This window comes from Eufriesea mexicana, unplaced genomic scaffold (assembly GCF_001483705.2).
Source record: "Eufriesea mexicana isolate 0111107269 unplaced genomic scaffold, ASM148370v2 scaffold793, whole genome shotgun sequence".
Lineage (NCBI taxonomy): Eukaryota > Metazoa > Arthropoda > Insecta > Hymenoptera > Apidae > Eufriesea > Eufriesea mexicana.
Genome location: NW_016908959.1, coordinates 137,253 through 154,125, shown reverse-complemented (window position 1 = coordinate 154,125; position 16,873 = coordinate 137,253). Strand labels below are relative to the sequence as shown.

The 16,873-nt window shown below is 34.4% G+C and overlaps 2 protein-coding genes and 1 long non-coding RNA gene across 3 annotated transcripts in view; 2 read left to right on the top strand and 1 right to left on the bottom strand.

Annotated features, from left to right (window-relative positions):
• The window catches only part of CtsL1 (cathepsin L), a 5,703-nt gene extending 2,473 nt beyond the window's left edge, over positions 1–3,230 (top strand). Inside the window, exons 3-8 of the mRNA XM_017899168.1 lie at positions 1,325–1,436; positions 1,808–1,960; positions 2,033–2,236; positions 2,465–2,670; positions 2,746–2,897; positions 2,988–3,230. Coding sequence (XP_017754657.1) covers positions 1,341–1,436; positions 1,808–1,960; positions 2,033–2,236; positions 2,465–2,670; positions 2,746–2,897; positions 2,988–3,208 — 1,032 coding nt within the window. The 5' untranslated portion in view covers positions 1,325–1,340 and the 3' untranslated portion in view covers positions 3,209–3,230. The remainder of the gene's footprint in view (positions 1–1,324; positions 1,437–1,807; positions 1,961–2,032; positions 2,237–2,464; positions 2,671–2,745; positions 2,898–2,987) is intronic.
• Positions 3,231–4,164: 934 nt separating this feature from the next.
• Positions 4,165–11,703, top strand: dlt (codanin-1 like protein dlt). The gene is made up of 11 exons (XM_017899173.1): positions 4,165–4,446; positions 4,531–4,807; positions 4,891–5,051; positions 5,659–6,237; positions 6,299–6,529; positions 6,635–6,997; positions 7,079–7,244; positions 7,349–7,617; positions 7,709–7,844; positions 8,114–8,121; positions 11,509–11,703. Exons 1-11 carry the CDS (start codon positions 4,165–4,167, stop codon positions 11,701–11,703), a joined length of 2,667 nt encoding a protein of 888 aa, XP_017754662.1.
• LOC108546888 (uncharacterized) lies at positions 6,353–15,047 on the bottom strand. The gene is made up of 4 exons (XR_001890161.1): positions 14,976–15,047; positions 14,271–14,395; positions 6,714–6,779; positions 6,353–6,384 (listed from the first exon to the last, which is right to left on the bottom strand). It is a non-coding gene; the product is annotated as an uncharacterized LOC108546888 (long non-coding RNA).
• Positions 15,048–16,873: the final 1,826 nt, after the last annotated feature.

The window sequence follows — 16,873 nt, the reverse complement described above, 5'->3', positions numbered from 1 at the left end:
TTATTTTATATTTTATTATTTTTTATATTATATATTATATCATGTTATTATTATTTTTTATGTTATAATTATATTTTATCATCAATTATTTAAACTTTGATCTTTATTACTCATATACATACATTACGTACATTTAATAATATTCTTATTTTTCTAATGAATCATTTAATATCGTGATAGGAAGTTGGGAGACGCTGTCTCAGAACACAAATTAACAATGATTCATGAGAAGGAGGGGAAACCATAGAATGTTCAGAAAAGAGTGTGCCTTATATTAGTCGGAAGTAACAGAAAATACGTTGTCGGTATTAATTTGTTTGTCACACAGTAACCAAATAATTATACTTGGTAAGATATTTGACAATTCGTTTATATCTTTAATAACAATTAAATTGTAATTATACGTAAATATATATATATATATATATGTCTTTATTCATTATTATTATACTTCCTTTGTATTACATTTTCGTTTCATATTAAAAATTTCTTTATTCTAATATGTGTATAGTATAATTATATTGGTTACAGATATTCGAATATATATGGAAAGTTAAACATATTCTTATTAGTTAATTCGAAAAGTCAAACTTTGATTACAATATATTAAGAATAAAAAAAGCCATAGTTTTGCGTTTTTTATTGTGCTATTTCAGAAGATTAACCAATATTTCTGCGGTGATAAATACTGTATCGATTTATTTGTTGGTAAATACACTACAAAACACTAATATAATCGCTTTGACTTTGAGCTTTGACTTCTGCTGTACAAATATTCGTTTAATGAGTATCATGTAATTGTTTCTTTGTTCGTATAATTTCCATGATGGTTGAAATGTTGTTTTGTGCGTCGTAGAAATTTTCGTATAATATCATATAAATACATCAGGCAATAGAAATTGAAAAAAATATTCACAAGCGTAAAATTTTTGTTTTTATATTAAATTTAAAAGCTTTTTTTGTTATAGTACAAATATAAATTTCATAATAAGCTCATTATATGAAATATGCATAATTAAATGCATAATTAATAAAATAAATTATTTGACGCGAATTAGTTTCAAAATGATATTTGAATTTACCTTTTTTAATAATAGATATTACAACAAATATTTTTCAATAAAATTAATGATACAAATATGTTGCTATTTAGTTTTTCATATTAGCAAATTTATATATTGCTTTAATGCTTTTGACAGGATTTAAAATATATAATATATAATTTGAAAATAATAAAGAAAAGCAATTTTTAGAAAATACATTTTAATGAAAACAAATTTTATAAATTAAGTAATTAATTTATGTCTATATGTATATTTTTTAGATAGAATTTAAAAATCATGAAGCTGTTTCTACTTTTGGTTATAACAATATTTAGTACAGTGCAAGCAGTGTCATTTTTTGAACTAGTTAGTCAAGAATGGACAACATTCAAGGTAATCGAATAAAGTTAACGTAATTTTTATATATGTTGTGTGACGTCAAAAATATCGGTTCAATGTCTTCAAATAAATCAGTTATATTGTATAAGCAAATAACATTCAAGATATCTTTATATGTATAAAACATAACAGTCACAGATTGACCTTTATAAATATATGGTTTCCATAGATAAAGCTTACATAGATAAAGAATTTGTTCCGAAATAATATAATCAGTTGTTTATTTTGTAATATTTATTTACGTTATAAAACATTTTGGAGTTTAAATAATGTTGTAATAATAACGTGATTTTTAATTAATAAATTAGTCATAAATTGTAATAAAATAAAAGGAGTAAATAGTTTATTTTATTATTCATTTGTAGATGGAACATGGTAAGGTATATAGATCTGATGTTGAAGAAAGATTTAGAATGAAAATATTTATGGACAATAAACATAAAATTGCTAAGCATAATGGCAATTATGAGATGAAGAAAGTTCCATATAAATTGAAAATGAATAAATATGGAGACATGGTAAGTGCTTTATAAAGCTTAAATAATTTTACATTACATATTTACTTAAAGTCATATAATTTCATTTTTTAGCTTCATCATGAGTTTGTGAATACATTAAATGGTTTCAACAAATCTATAAATACTCAACTGAGATCTGAAAAGATGCCTGTTGGTGCCTCATTTATTGAACCAGCTAATATAGAATTACCAAAATCTATAGATTGGAGAGAACATGGTGCCGTAACTCCAGTCAAAGATCAAGGACACTGTGGGTCATGTTGGGCATTTTCAGCAGTAAGTTTTGTATTGAATAATATACAATAGTATAATCGATAAGAGTCTAGATAGGATTACTAATAGCTAATAAAATTCTATTGTAATATGAGTGTATAATGTTTTTAGTTAATTTATTCAATAAATTATTTATTGAAAAATTAATTATCAAATTTAGGTGAATTATGTATAAAAATTATATTTATGACTATATTTAAATGAAATTAATGGGTTATGATGCTTGTATAGACTGGATCTCTAGAAGGACAACATTTTCGACGAACAGGAGTTTTAGTTTCTTTGAGTGAGCAAAATTTAATTGATTGCTCTGGACAGTATGGTAATAATGGATGTAATGGTGGATTAATGGATGCAGCTTTTACATATATTAAAAAAAATAATGGTTTAGATACAGAAGTTACTTATCCATATGAAGGTGAAAATAATAAATGTAGGTGAGTATTGTAAGGTGGGATTTTTTTCTAGATGATTTATATAAATGTTATAATTAATTATCTTGCAATGCATAGATATGATCCACAAAATAGAGGCGCGCTCGATGTTGGTTATATAGATATTCCAGAAGGAGATGAAAAAAAGCTTAAAGCAGCAGTTGCTACTATGGGACCAGTCTCTGTTGCTATCGATGCTTCCCATCAGTCTTTTCAATTTTATTCTGAAGGTTTGTTTGATTTTTATATAATCTGAGATACAAATTTCATAGGATACAGGTTTTTAGTTTAATAAATTGAATATCATATATTAATTACAGGAGTCTATTATGAACCAGAGTGCTCCTCACAAGAGTTGGATCATGGAGTATTAATAGTAGGATATGGAACTGATGAAAATGATCAAGATTATTGGCTTGTAAAGAATAGTTGGGGTGAAACATGGGGTACGGATGGATACATCAAAATGGCTAGAAATAAATTTAACCATTGTGGAATCGCTAGCACCGCTAGTTATCCTCTTATTGGACCTCAAGGATAATTTCTTAAAAATTTAATAAATTGTAAAAAAAACGTAAACAAAAAATGAAAAAAGTATGAAAATTATGTTTATAACTATTTTAATATATTTAAGTTTGTATATCACAAAAAGGAAAAAGAAAGAAAAAAAAGGAAGGAAAATATGTACTTTGTTGTTAAAATTAATAAAAGGGATGTTTATTCATATTATATTGTTTTAATGTTACCTTTTAAAGAAACAAGATATACCTATGATGTGTTGTACGTTAACTTCTAAATGCAAGATGGATGCCATTGAATTAACGTATGACGAGGCTTATAAATGGTCAGAATGTAGAGTGTTATGGCATTAATATATATATGTTATAAAATATAGTCTTATTTTATAAAATTTTTCTCAATTAACAAAATATGAATGTGTGAACCAATATTGTGCAAGTTGGAGTTGTGTTAATGCTCTATTTTAAAACGTATTTACAGTTATGAACATAACCTATTAAATTTCAAAAATTGGTCAATATTTACGCTATGTATTCAGTGATTTAAGTAAATGAGAGCGTTTAGAAGATTTATAGAAGAATATATTTTTGAAATACAATGTAAGTATTCCATTTTTTAACCTATTTAAGTGATATTTACAATTGTATACTTAATTTTATATCTACTTAAATAACTATATCTGAAGACTATCTTTCAGTTGTATAAATAAAATGTGTTAGAACTTTTGCATTATTCATGACATTTTTGTATGTAAAATATTTATTAAACAGTGTTTTTTATCATTTATTACTTAACATTTCTTTATTTTGATTATTATAATGAATTTTTTTTAAATATATTGTCTAATATTGACACGAATGTTTTTATTTTAATATGAATATCTAAACGTATGTTAGATATAAAATATTATATATTAAAATAAAAAATTGTTTTTCGTAACTTATATATTTATTTTTTTTTTCCAGCCATTTATACACAATGGGTGACTTAAATGTATGTTTTCAAATAGATACAGATAATCGTGAAAATTTTCCATCTATAACAGCTTTTCAAACATTTAAAGATCAAAGAGACAGGTTTTATGAAATATTTCGAATATGGGAAAAAGACCATTCAGTGGATGGATGGACATTTCAAATAGCTTTAGGAAGTAAAGTAAGAACTATGTTAACATTGCACAATGATGCTACAAATTATTATCATTTTGCAAGATTATTTAAGTCACAACTTTTGATTTCATGTATACAAAATAGACAACAAGTAAGTTTAAACAATAAAATGATATGTTTAAAGATTTTGTATTCTGTTTAGTAATAAGCCTTTTGATTTCTTCAATATTTTCAGGCACAGATAGAAGATGATGAAAGTATAAGTATTTTGAAAACTTTGAAAAATGTAAATCCACAAAAGCTGAATCAACTTCAGAAACGATTAGTAACACCACAGCCTTCCAAAAATCAAATTACAGAACCATCTTTCCCTGGGGTGCAAGAATTTTTTAAGGATTTTATATTATTTGCTTTCAATCCAATTTTCTATGTCCATTTAGAAAATTGCTTAATCCATGAAATAATGGAATTGAATGATACTCAGTTTAATAATAGTGAAATAGAAGATTCAGGTATTAATGTACATGAAAAATATTAATATAAGCTATATATTTTTATTTGTTATTGATACATAACTATTACTTTTTTATAATAGAAACAACAGTCGATGAACAAACCCAAGAAAATTTTATTACCTGCTTATCCAGCTTAAGGCTTCTTGCAAAAGTGTTAGGTCTTCTTGTGTCATTACCATATAGGTCAGAATCAAATAATTTTAAAGAATTAATAGCAACTCAAGTAGAAGTAAGAAGTAAAGTAAGTAATATACTTTCTTTGCTTTATATGTATAATAATGTTTGGTTAAATTTACATGAACTAATTTCATTCTTCCCTCATCATTCAGTGTCTCGAGTTCAATGAAACCTGTTGATACAGTTTATAAGGAGAACGAATGTTGTTATTGAAAAACGTAAACATACAGTAAAGAAAATTTTACTTTCTGTAATTTTTATTTTATTTTTCTGAAAATAGTACCAATACATTGGTGGAATCCTGGAATCTTGATTAAAACGAAATTTGATTTAGATTGTATTTGGATTCATTTTAACCAGAAGAATTCCAATAATGTATTGATACCATTTTTACAAAGATGATATAAAACTTAAGAAAAATAAAATTTTTCTAATGGTAACATCCCATTTGTGTATCGGATTTTAACTATCGCTGCTCGACATATTGTAACAATCTCGTCTTTTCCCATTATATCTTTTATTTTTCTCTATCTGGCAATGCTTAAACTGATTCCTAGAAAAACTACTCAGAGGAATTCAACTGCTTACTTTCGAATTTGATTGAATTTAACCGAGTATTATTATAATTTGTATTATTGGTACATGAAACTAATGTTAAGATTTTTATTTAGGTCGTACCAGCAATAAATTTACATCTGTGTTTACATAATGCAATAGCATTAGGAAAATTATCATTAACTGTACCTTGGATAGCAAAATACTTGGCTATGATGGATACTGTGTCTCTTCGATTACCATATTATAAACAAACTTTAGAACTCTTATATTATATTCATAAATATTCAACATCTGACAGTTTTATCTCTCATCAGGCAGTAATTCTTCTTAAATCCACTTTAAATTGGTTATTTGAATTACCGAATATTCCAAAGGATTTTTATCCTACTTGGCAAAAGACATTTAAAGTTAAAGAATTACGAAATTTGAAGCAACTTAATAAGCAATATGTGCAAAAATATATGCTAGTAGGAGAGCCCACTGTGTCTGTTACATCAACTAAATCTAATTTAGATAAATTGGATATTATCAATGAAAGAACATTGCATATATGTTGTCCATTGGTTGGGATTAATGTATCTGTATCAAATACTAATACAAATCTAAATAATTATAATTCAAATAAACATATAACACCAGTTTCTAGTCAACTTAACAAATCTGCCAAAAGTGCAGGTATAAAGCATCTAGAGGTAAGTTTATTAGATGTTAGATTTATTTACGAGAGACATTTTAATATTTACATTTCAACAGTTGCAATTAGAAGAAGCATTCTTTCACGGACAACCAGCGTCTACTCGAAAAACAGTTGATTTTGTGTCAGAACGGGTTGCTTCGACCTGTGTGAAACACATATGTAATACACTTTTAATGACTTCTAGAGAAACGAATCTGAATAATTTCAGGGAGATTTTAAAGATGAAACAAAATGAAAGACAACCCGAAAAATTTGGAGAACAATTAATTAACGCCAAAGATTTTAAGGTAACTACGAATTTTTTACATAAAATTGTAGAAAATAAAATAAATAATACAGTGTTTAAATTATTCTAAAATTACATTAACCGGTACACGTATTATTTCATATAGGCATTAGTGGTAACTGATATGAATACTTTGGCTACAAATGTGTCTAAAGAATTAAAAGGTCAATATGAAGCAACTATACCAGGAATTTGTGAGTCGCGGGTCACTAAATCCATAGAATCTCTTTTGGCAGAAGATTCTTTGGCACCTGTAAAAGAAATGTGTTGTAAAATTGCCATCAGACTAGCTATGGAACGTATATATCAATGGATACAATCTCATATAGTGGGTGGATCATTGTTTATAAAAGATATGGAACTCGAATTAAATAGATTTTTAAAGAACAGTACTCCATTAGAACCTATGCAAGAAAAAAAACATAATCCCAATGCTATTAGTCCAACAACTATCACTGATAATATGAGGGTAATTATTTTTGTGTTTCACACACTTTATTAAATAAAATGAAATGTAAACTTATTATGTTTCGTATTATAATTTTTATAGGAATTTATATTGCTTATTCTCGACAACGGTGGTGATTCTTTAACAATAACGGTTATCACGACGATATTGGATACTTTATATCAGACTTTAAATGAAAGAGCTGATTTAGTTGTGGGGACTGAGAAGGTTTTATATTCTCTTAGTACAGATTTCGCTCTGTTTTTAGGTAAAAAAGAATTAAGTTATTACGAATATAATTTTTATATTATAAATATAAGTTATTGTCATATAATAAAAATTGTAATCCTAATATTTTTGTCGTACTTACAGTTGCTTATCGAAGCGATCTTTTTATTCCAAAAGTTCAAGAAAAATTTATAACAATATGGTCAATGAGTCGTTGCAAAGCTTTGGAATCTGATTCACCTATACGCAGAATATTTAGTTCTAGAAACGTTATGCTTTTGGCTCAATCAGAAAAAGAAGAAGTTTGGACAGTATTTGGAAAATTCATTAAAAAATTGATAGAGAAAAACGTTTTAGATATTAATTGTTTTAGCGATCAATGTGTAGCTTTATTTAGGCAGAACTGGCCCGTGGTAAATATCTTATTTTTATAACAATCGTTAAAGTTAATTGCGATAATTATCATTTATACGGAACTATACATTTTTATATTTTTATTTGTAGCCCATGTTGATGCGTCTTTCAACTTGTTTAATGGAAGTTATGACAGATTTCAAAGAATCAGATAGAACAACAGGAAAAGTAAGATATCTACTTGGATGGATAGCCGAAGCATATAAGGAGTTAGCATTTTTTGGTGGTTATAACCCTATAGGCTGATTTACCTTCTAATTGTTTATACTTTTAGCTTCTTTGTGGGCTAATATAACATTGTGTAAATTCTATGATTCTTGTGCATATAGAAATGTAAATTATTATACATTAATTAATTTAACGATGAAAACAACGTGTGCATAACACGCTAATTTCGGAAACTGTTATTATGTAAAATGATGTAATTGTAAATTGATATGACAAATTTCACTTTATTTCGAATATATAATATCCATTGGTTCTGATTAGCAAAAGAATGTGGTGTGAATTTGGCGTTTGTAATTTGATTGATTTTACATTTAGCAATTATATATTTGCTATTTTTACGAATGAGGTTGTGTCTGTACATATGCACGGATTTAAATTTTTACTTACTTTACCGTTATTTACTTATCTCTATATCCGACGTTAACTGTCGCATAAGCATTCCAGTGAATGCTTATTTTACAGCTCACGACAAAATCTTAACTTTTCTTATGTACGAAACTTGAAATAAACAAGAATTTGTTTTTTATATTTTTGTTTACTGTCTTCAATTTTATATCACAACTTTCCATTATTCCTCTCGCAGTACATCGCACTGTCGAAAAGTTCCTTTTCTTCAAATATTTTTATTCCCCACTGATTCTTTGAGTGTATGCGCAACATAGCATGCGCGGAAGACTTGAGCGCGAACAAATTTCGTTGCAGTTCAGCGCTGTTGCTCGACGAGTTCGTACGCATTTTATTGCTGCGTAATTTCTAAATTAAATACCAGTGTCGATGATCACGTTGCGGTAATTACAGCAACGTGTTTTTTTTTTTTTCGAGTAAATTGTTTTTTTGTAATATGTTTGTCAAGTACTTTGTACCGCAAGAAAAAATGTGTTTTCTTCGTACAAACTCGTTTGTACCTTAAACGAACTCAAGTATTTATTTTGATTAATTTTAAATAACAGAAAATATGTTGTAAAGATTTCGTATCGCGCGATCATTTGTCGACTTATGTGATACCGTTTTATTCGCGTTAATCCTTTAGAAACAAGAATTATCGATATCATTGTTAAGCGAAATCTTGTAGTTGTTAATGTTTTTATTAGATAAATCGCGTTGGTACGTGAATGTCGGTTGGTTACTAAAGTAAATGTATACGATGCTTTGCAAGAGAAATTACACCTTCTTTGATAACAGGTAAATATACATCGTTTCGCGGGATTTTTGTTCGTTGTATCAAGAATGTAAGACGTCAATAAGACTACAGAGAGAGAGAGAGAGAGAGAGAGAGAGAGAGAGAGAGAGAGAGAGAGAGAGAGAGAGAGAGAGAGAGAGAGTACGATAAAAGGTAGTGTTGACATGTGGTAGAGTTGGAGTAGCTGTGCTCGCGTGTATATTTCGATCGCGTGTGCTCGCTCCGTGGGCAAAGAAAGGCGATCGTGTGCATTCAGCTCTCGCGAGCGAAAAGAGATCGATCGTCCGATGTCCGAGCGCGAACGCATTCTGGAAGATATTGCTATACACGCGCTGCAAACGACAAGTGCCAAATAACACGGCCTGATCTTCCAACTCTCTTTCCTTCAAGGGTACCCGTTAATTCAGGAGGACATGCGATCTGCGTCTTTGGAACACGTGTTTACCGGCACGTGTCAAGAAAACATAAAACGATCCATGGAATCGGTCACCATCTTTCGAAACTTTCTCATCCGATCAACTATTTCTCTCCCTTGTAAGGTGAGTTTCCTTACATGTTTGTCCGTTACATATTTCAATTGCCCAACCTTTCAAATTTATTATCAATCAAAATGGAGTCGGAGGTTCAGGCGTTTCTTTAACCATGCATTTCAGCACTACTATTCGTTCGAACGAACGTTCATTACGAAACTAGTTTCCAAGTATAAAAGGAAAACAAGATGAAAACTATTATATTATCATTATTACCGCTCTTTTACAGTTCTATTATACCAATATGAATGCGATAGGAAAGGACAGAACGGATGCTAAATCTAATTCTTAATCGTTCAGAGAAACGGAATTTGTCCTTAATTCGCGCGGGAAATACAAAAATGTAAACGAACAGTTAAAACCGTTAATTCTGCCTAATTCGATCGACCGATTTCTTTTTTTCACACATCAAAGAAGAAGAATATCATTCCGCGATACTATGTATTTTGCACTTTATAGAAAGCAGGAAATATCGGTTTTCGTATTTATCGCTTTCGCGCACAAGTATTTCGATTGTCGAAATGGCGGCGAATTATTTCCCGTTATCGATACGATTCGATACACTCTCTAAAATAATCATTGGAATCATCAAATGCAGAGTGGAACGTAAATATTTGGAAGCGATGGAAGCGTGACAACGAGAAAACACTAAGTGCCAGAAAAAGGTGCGCATCGTTGGTATCGGGAAATTATTTGTGAACGATAACGATCGTTGTTGTGAATCGAACTGGAAATCGAGGCGATATAAGGTCACTACATTTAAATGCCGAATCCGTGCGGAAATCGGATAAAAGAATATACGGCTCGGCGACCGTTGCGACTATCGGCGCGCGATTTTTTTAAACTTCAAACAAGCTTCCCTAGATATCGAATTTTATCCATCTAATATCTCTTCGTATCGAGAGTATTCGGTAGCAATTCTTTCTTTCATCCTTTTCCACTTTCCGTTCATAAACGTTTTACATTTAAGAGAAAAAATTTGCCCGATGAGAACAAAGTTGAACATTTGGTTTATCTATGGCAGAGCTAGAGTCCTTATTTAAAAAGCGATAATGCGCAATGATACTTTGAAATTGCAAATTGAAAATTAGAAATTACGGTCTTTTTACTCGTTGCGCTTGATAAATTAGCTTCGTTAATGGTGATTACGCGTAGTCACAAATGTTCTCTATTACTGACAACTTTCGTGAGGGAAGGCCGCAATTTGTGGTCGGTAGTGTCGAGCGCCATTTTGATTCACCTCTTTACAGGAAATTACCAGGCCTGTTTCAATTTGCCCCTGCCGCGATACGCGAGGCTCCATCGCAAATGAAATTTTCCTCAGCAGTGCCGGCTGAAAAGAATATTAGTCTCGTTCCACTTCGATTTCCAAGTATAACGTAAACGTATAACGTTTTGTTTCGTTATCGAATGGCTTATTTATCATTTATACCTATCTATCTGTCAGCTCATTCTGGCACGATACAATACCTTTTTCTACGCAAATACGTAGTAATTAAAGGAATAACCAAAGCCACGAAGCCACGTAACACGAGTAACGTACGATTTACGCGTGCACCAAATTCAGAGGATCGTAAATCTTAATCGGCTCCCATGCTCCCCCGTGCTTCCCATAGAGATCATAAATCAAAATCCCTTATGTCGCGTAGCTAGATTAAATCAGAGATGCTATCCTTTATATCTACTTCGCGTGTCCCTTTTATGTCTCTTTCGAGCCTCGTTCAAACGGATAAATATAATATCGCATCCCTTTTCTCTCTCGCGAATCGAACGGTGAGGTTACGTTTCGTTGTATTTCTACGTACGCAGATGTATCTGTAGGCCAACGCGTAACGCGTTCGCGAGAACTGTAATATGCGCCAACTAGTAACTTTTGGTAATTTTTCAGAGTAACGCGAGAAACAGAGTGGACGAAAGTTTAACGTTTTCGTATGGATGATCGCAGATGCGAGAGTAGCGAAGAAATGGAGACACTTTACACGGGAGCGATCCATGGGTTTCCCCAATCGAACGGTGGCCTGACTAATGGGATCTCCACGGGAATCGCCAGCTCGTTCGACCAAGACGGAGTTTTGAGTCTCATCGTCGTTCTGGGCGGAAGCTTGTCCCTGGTTGCTCTGGTTTTCGCCTTTATTACCTACAGGTAAGTCCAGTCGATCCATTGGCATCCGATAAATGTCCAGATACGAGATGAATTCTGCTTTCGCACAATAGCAAAGAGATTTAATGTCGGATCGATGAGATTCCCAAACGACAGAGAGGTTATATCCAAATATAATGGATATTCGATATATCAACCAAAGATTAATTGCCTCGCCGATATTCGATATTTGAACACGTACGATCTCTGAATACCTTTCTTTGTTTTCATTCTTCGAAGCTTTGCCATAGCTGATCGTTCAATTTTAAGTTTGGGAAATACGTGCGTGTAATACACGAAAACCGAATAAATCCCTCTTCTTTGCTTCGTTCTTTTTCAATTGCCGTCGTTGAATATTAGTTTTCTATCAGTTTAACGTGTCATCTGCTACGTTTGATTTTTAGGACCTACATAGGACCTACATAGGACCTAGGTGATAAAGGATTAGAACAGGTAGAAATTTTGTAAGCAAGTATATACTCATCCGGAAGCGGAAATTGAAGGGAAATGAAAAGGCACGGTTCCCTTCTCGCTCTTTCGATAATGGTCATCGTTATTCTCCGAGTCCATGGCATAAGGTAGAAACTTGCACGATCTTCACTGCAAGATATCTTGATCAGAAGCGATCCAATCTTAAGGCACGAACGTTTCGTTACGTGTAATTGGCGTACCCGTGATGCCAGCAATCGTTCGTGAAATTGCAATCTCTCTTGCTTTGGAAGGAAAGGCGGATTGCTTTTCGTCGGAAACTTTTGTTTTCGCTGCAAGCGAACAGCGTTACATTTCTAGATTACACGGGTCGTTTTAATAATTCGGATGCACGGCTGTATCGGCGGCAGCGAAATTTAAGCAATTCAACGGCTGAGCAAACTGCCGATGGAGAGAGTTGAATTTTTCTTCGCCTACTCGTTGCAAAGCGGGATATCGTCTAAAAGGGGTGAAATCACATTAGCGAACAACGAGATGCAAACAAAGCTGCTTAACAGCCGGGAACGAAAGAGAAGCGCGTTGAATTTCACTTACAGATAGTTATCGCGATAAAATCGCTTTTCCACCGTTTCACTTCCTGCCTCCATGTATTTTCCCTCGTGTTTCCAAGTTCCCGACGTCAATTTCGAAATCAACCCCTAACAAATGCAACCACAGCGATCGTTTGCTTTGCTCGTCTAATCCTTTCGCTTACCGGTCCTTTAAATCTCTCGCTCTCTCGCGCAAATCATCGATGTTTCATCAGAGATTTTATAGGAATAATTCGCCTGCTCTTCTATACCTTTCGACTCTCACTTTTACTACTGGCGTTATACTCATCTTATTAAAGTAGCCAAACAATTCAGTCAGAAGTAATTAAAATTGATATCAATAACGATCGGCGGTCAATCTCGATTCGAAATACGAGTTTGGAATGAAACGATCATTGTATCGAAAGTGGGTCAAGTTAAAAACAAGTGTTTATTCGCGAAGTATCCAATCTATGCGTGATCGATAATGAGTTTGGACAAAAGTTTTTTTTTGCGTTTTCATACTTCTCTCGCGCAAAAATTATTTTCGTTATACGAAGTACGGTCGGTTACTTTTTACCTAACTACTATTACTAGATATCCTTTCGTTATCTAATCGTCCTCTGTCTTTACGTCATCTTTTCACCAGTAGGGTCTTTTTCGTTATTCTTGCCAGGTGCTCCGAAATGTGAAAAACGAGATACGAGAGGTATCCTTCGTGATTTTCTCATAGGTGCTATATTAAACGTATCCTAAGGCTCTCATTAGAAGCTTCGAATAAGCTACATGGAATATCCTATAACCGAAGGTAATTAACTTTTTACTCGAGGGAAAAAGTAGAGCGAAAGTAAGAGAGCAAAAGCGCGGATAATAAATATTCTCTTCGGAAAGTTTAGCGATAGTGAAATTTTCACGAGTAGAATATCGCGATATACCATCTGTATCCGGTATACCCTACCTCTATTTCGCGTGGGAACGCGAATCGACTTGGTCACGAGAGCAGATGAGAGGTGTTCGTTAAACGTCGGACAAATCCACGGTAGACCGTAATGTCTTTTCGCCGTTTAACCTACCCATCGTGATGTAGCATCGCGATTGATTCGGGCATTTTCTTCAAAGCATCAATCGTAATTAACAGCGAGCCATTTCTCTACGGACGTGACGTTTAACGAGGAGTTCTCTATAGCGTGTACACAAAGGCCGCGCAATGGGAAAAAATAATCGACGAAAGCGAACTCATCGATGTATTAAACGTGGAAAATGAGGCATTCGCGCGAAACAGTAGCGAGTCGATAAGTTTTGCTACCATTGAATTATATATCGCAATCGCAATAACGCAACTGTTTTCGCTTAAACGAAACCCGTTTCCCGATTGTTTCGCCTGGATTTTTATTCCATCACGAATAGCACCGAAATCGACGCGTATGACAATTAGAAAGATCGATACGCGCAGTTTTAACCGAATATCAAATTCGACGTATTCCCTTTCGACGAGTGCGATGCGACTGTAACGCGCGAATCATAAACGAGTGCTCGTTATTCGTTCTATATTCTTTTTCGAGTGGGATGTACTTACCGCTTACGAGATTAAACTCGCGCATTTTTCAAATTTGCCAACTCGAAGCGGTAGCTGAAACGTGCACGCGAAAGTTTGCGCGTAGCGTGTAGCGAAGGCGGAAACGGGGCTGCAGCGAGGTCCCTCTGTTACCACGAAATGGGATTACCGATTTTAACGCGAAGAAAATTCTGACAAGCGTGAGTAATGGGTACACGTAGACAGTAAGTAACTTCCTTCGCGTCTATGGTAATCTATCACGAATAATATGATCGACTAATGGCATCATCAAGCGCGCTACGCAAATTTCGGCGAAACTCGGAAACTTCTTATCGTTGGCAAAGTGTCGAGCTAACTTTCAAACTAGATGCGATCGCTTTCCGAATATATCTACGTCTAGTCTTAGAAATGTTTGCGGTTAAGTTGCAGAGCTTAATCGAAATGTGGAAAATCGAAGAACGCGGTTGCGCGAAATACGACGTGCGTCTATATCCAGTCTTTTGGCGAATAGACAATTGGCCAATAGTCGATAGCTCTATTACGTCTGATTCAGGCTCTCGATAGGCGATGAATGTCTAGTTATGTCATATTAAAGCAACGTTAATTCACAGCCGATGCCATTCGATTCCTATTACTCACGCTTGCTCCTCTGAATAATCGTGATTGGAGGACGGGCGAGGCTGATAATTCGCCAAATTTCCAAACGAGCAGCCACATAATTCATACCGGCACATTATTCCGCTCGGCTACCTCCAATCCTCCCGATTGTCCGTTTAGCTGCCACATTCGGCACCGGATGAACGTCCATTCTCGTTTATTTCTCTATTTATCCGGTTGAACCGAGCCAAGACGCAAAAATCTTTATACAAATTGGCCATCCACCGCGTAAGCTCCTTGTTATCCTCGTTACTCTCGCGAGCAGCGTATCTGGCCAATTGGCACGCGGTCCCTTCGAATCCTGCTTCGTATCCCACTTCGAATCCCACTTGGAATTCACTTTTTCGTCCCCACGAGAGCGATTCGGCCGAACTTTCGCGGAGGAAAAAGCGCGCGAATCGAGCGTGGATTATCCTTGGATTAAATTTCAATTAGTTTAGCAGAGGACGGGTTACGCGAGCGGTGTCGTATATGGGTCGTGTTAGCCGAGTTATTTTAAAATTCAAAGAAAAAGCGTTCCGGTGTGTTACTTGAAATACCCAGCGGAACAAAAAGAGCTCGAGTTAAGTGTACTTTATCACGCTGCATACGTCATAAAAATCTGGAACGCAGTCTGGAGAGGAGCGGTAGTGAAAAGAAATGTCGGTTAGGTTCTTCATCCTCGGAATCAGCAGCCTCGCTACTCCTTCGCCTAAAAGGAAATTTCTCTTTAATCCGGTTGCCGGAGTCTTTAGCCTTAACTCCTGGCACGCTGTACGTGTACAGGTGTCTAACTGTATTTGCGGATCCGCGTGTGTATATACGGTTTGGGTTAACGTAGTTACGCGACGCGATATAGCGTACCTAGCGCGTGGCCTGCGAGGTAACGATCAGGTTGATTTTTCCACGGGGTTCCCGATCACCGTTCGATCATATTCCTTATCACGAAAGAGTCCTCTCGCGACTAACGTTCGGCTAGGTCTCGAGCTAACGCGATATCGCGAGAATCGAATTACGTTAAACAAAAAATTACGTTAAACGGTATTGGCGCCGGAGCGAATCGGGAGAGTGGCCTGTAATTAAGTGCATCCTGCAGTGTGTCGCTGAGCGAGAAGGGGTAAATAGCGAGGGTCGTTTAACTTGATTTTCGCGTTATCCTTAACGAGGTTAAAGTCGCTGTGACGTTCTATGGTCCGGCCAATGTCGTTACGCTCTCGTTACATCCGATAGAACCGGTTGCCAGAACTCCGGAAAATTCGATTTCTTTGCCCGAAGAATGTTTGCTTGGTTACGAATGCGAAACGAATGTGGCGCGAGCACGAGTCGTTGGTGAAAATCGTTCGGTCGATGGAAATAAAGGAGCAAGGAAAAATCCAATGTCCGGAACACGTTTTCATTTACGCGGCTCTATGTACGATTCAATTTGCGTGATTATTAATTTCCGAGCACAATAATGAAATTGAGCTGCCATATGATATTACGGCGGTTACAGCGTAATGGGACGTTGCATTCCAATTTGCCAATCTACGTGTCAGTTATATTATTAACTTAGCCACGGTAAAATGAATATCCCGCCATCTACGTAGCTCCTATTAATTCCACGATACAATAGTACCCGAGCAAATATTCCGATCTATCCAGACCCGACGAATTCACCGTGGAATCGATCTCGATACCTGGCGATACGGGAATTGATAGATGGTTGCCTCTGCACGCGGGAGTTGCCAATTAGGCGAGCATTGCCAGTTTTCATCGCGTCATTTGTCACGCTAGTGACCATTTACGCCGCAGTCTACGATAGTTTCCTGTTTCGGGAATTTCCATTTTCACGAAAACATAGGCATAGAAAGGGAGATCTTTGTCGATCTTTATTTCCTCGTGAAACAGCGGAGGAAACAACAAACAAATTTATCATGCGAGGTAAATTTCAAAGCTTCTAGTCCCAGAGATGTCTCGTCTCGTGCTCAGGGCGAACGAATATCACTCGG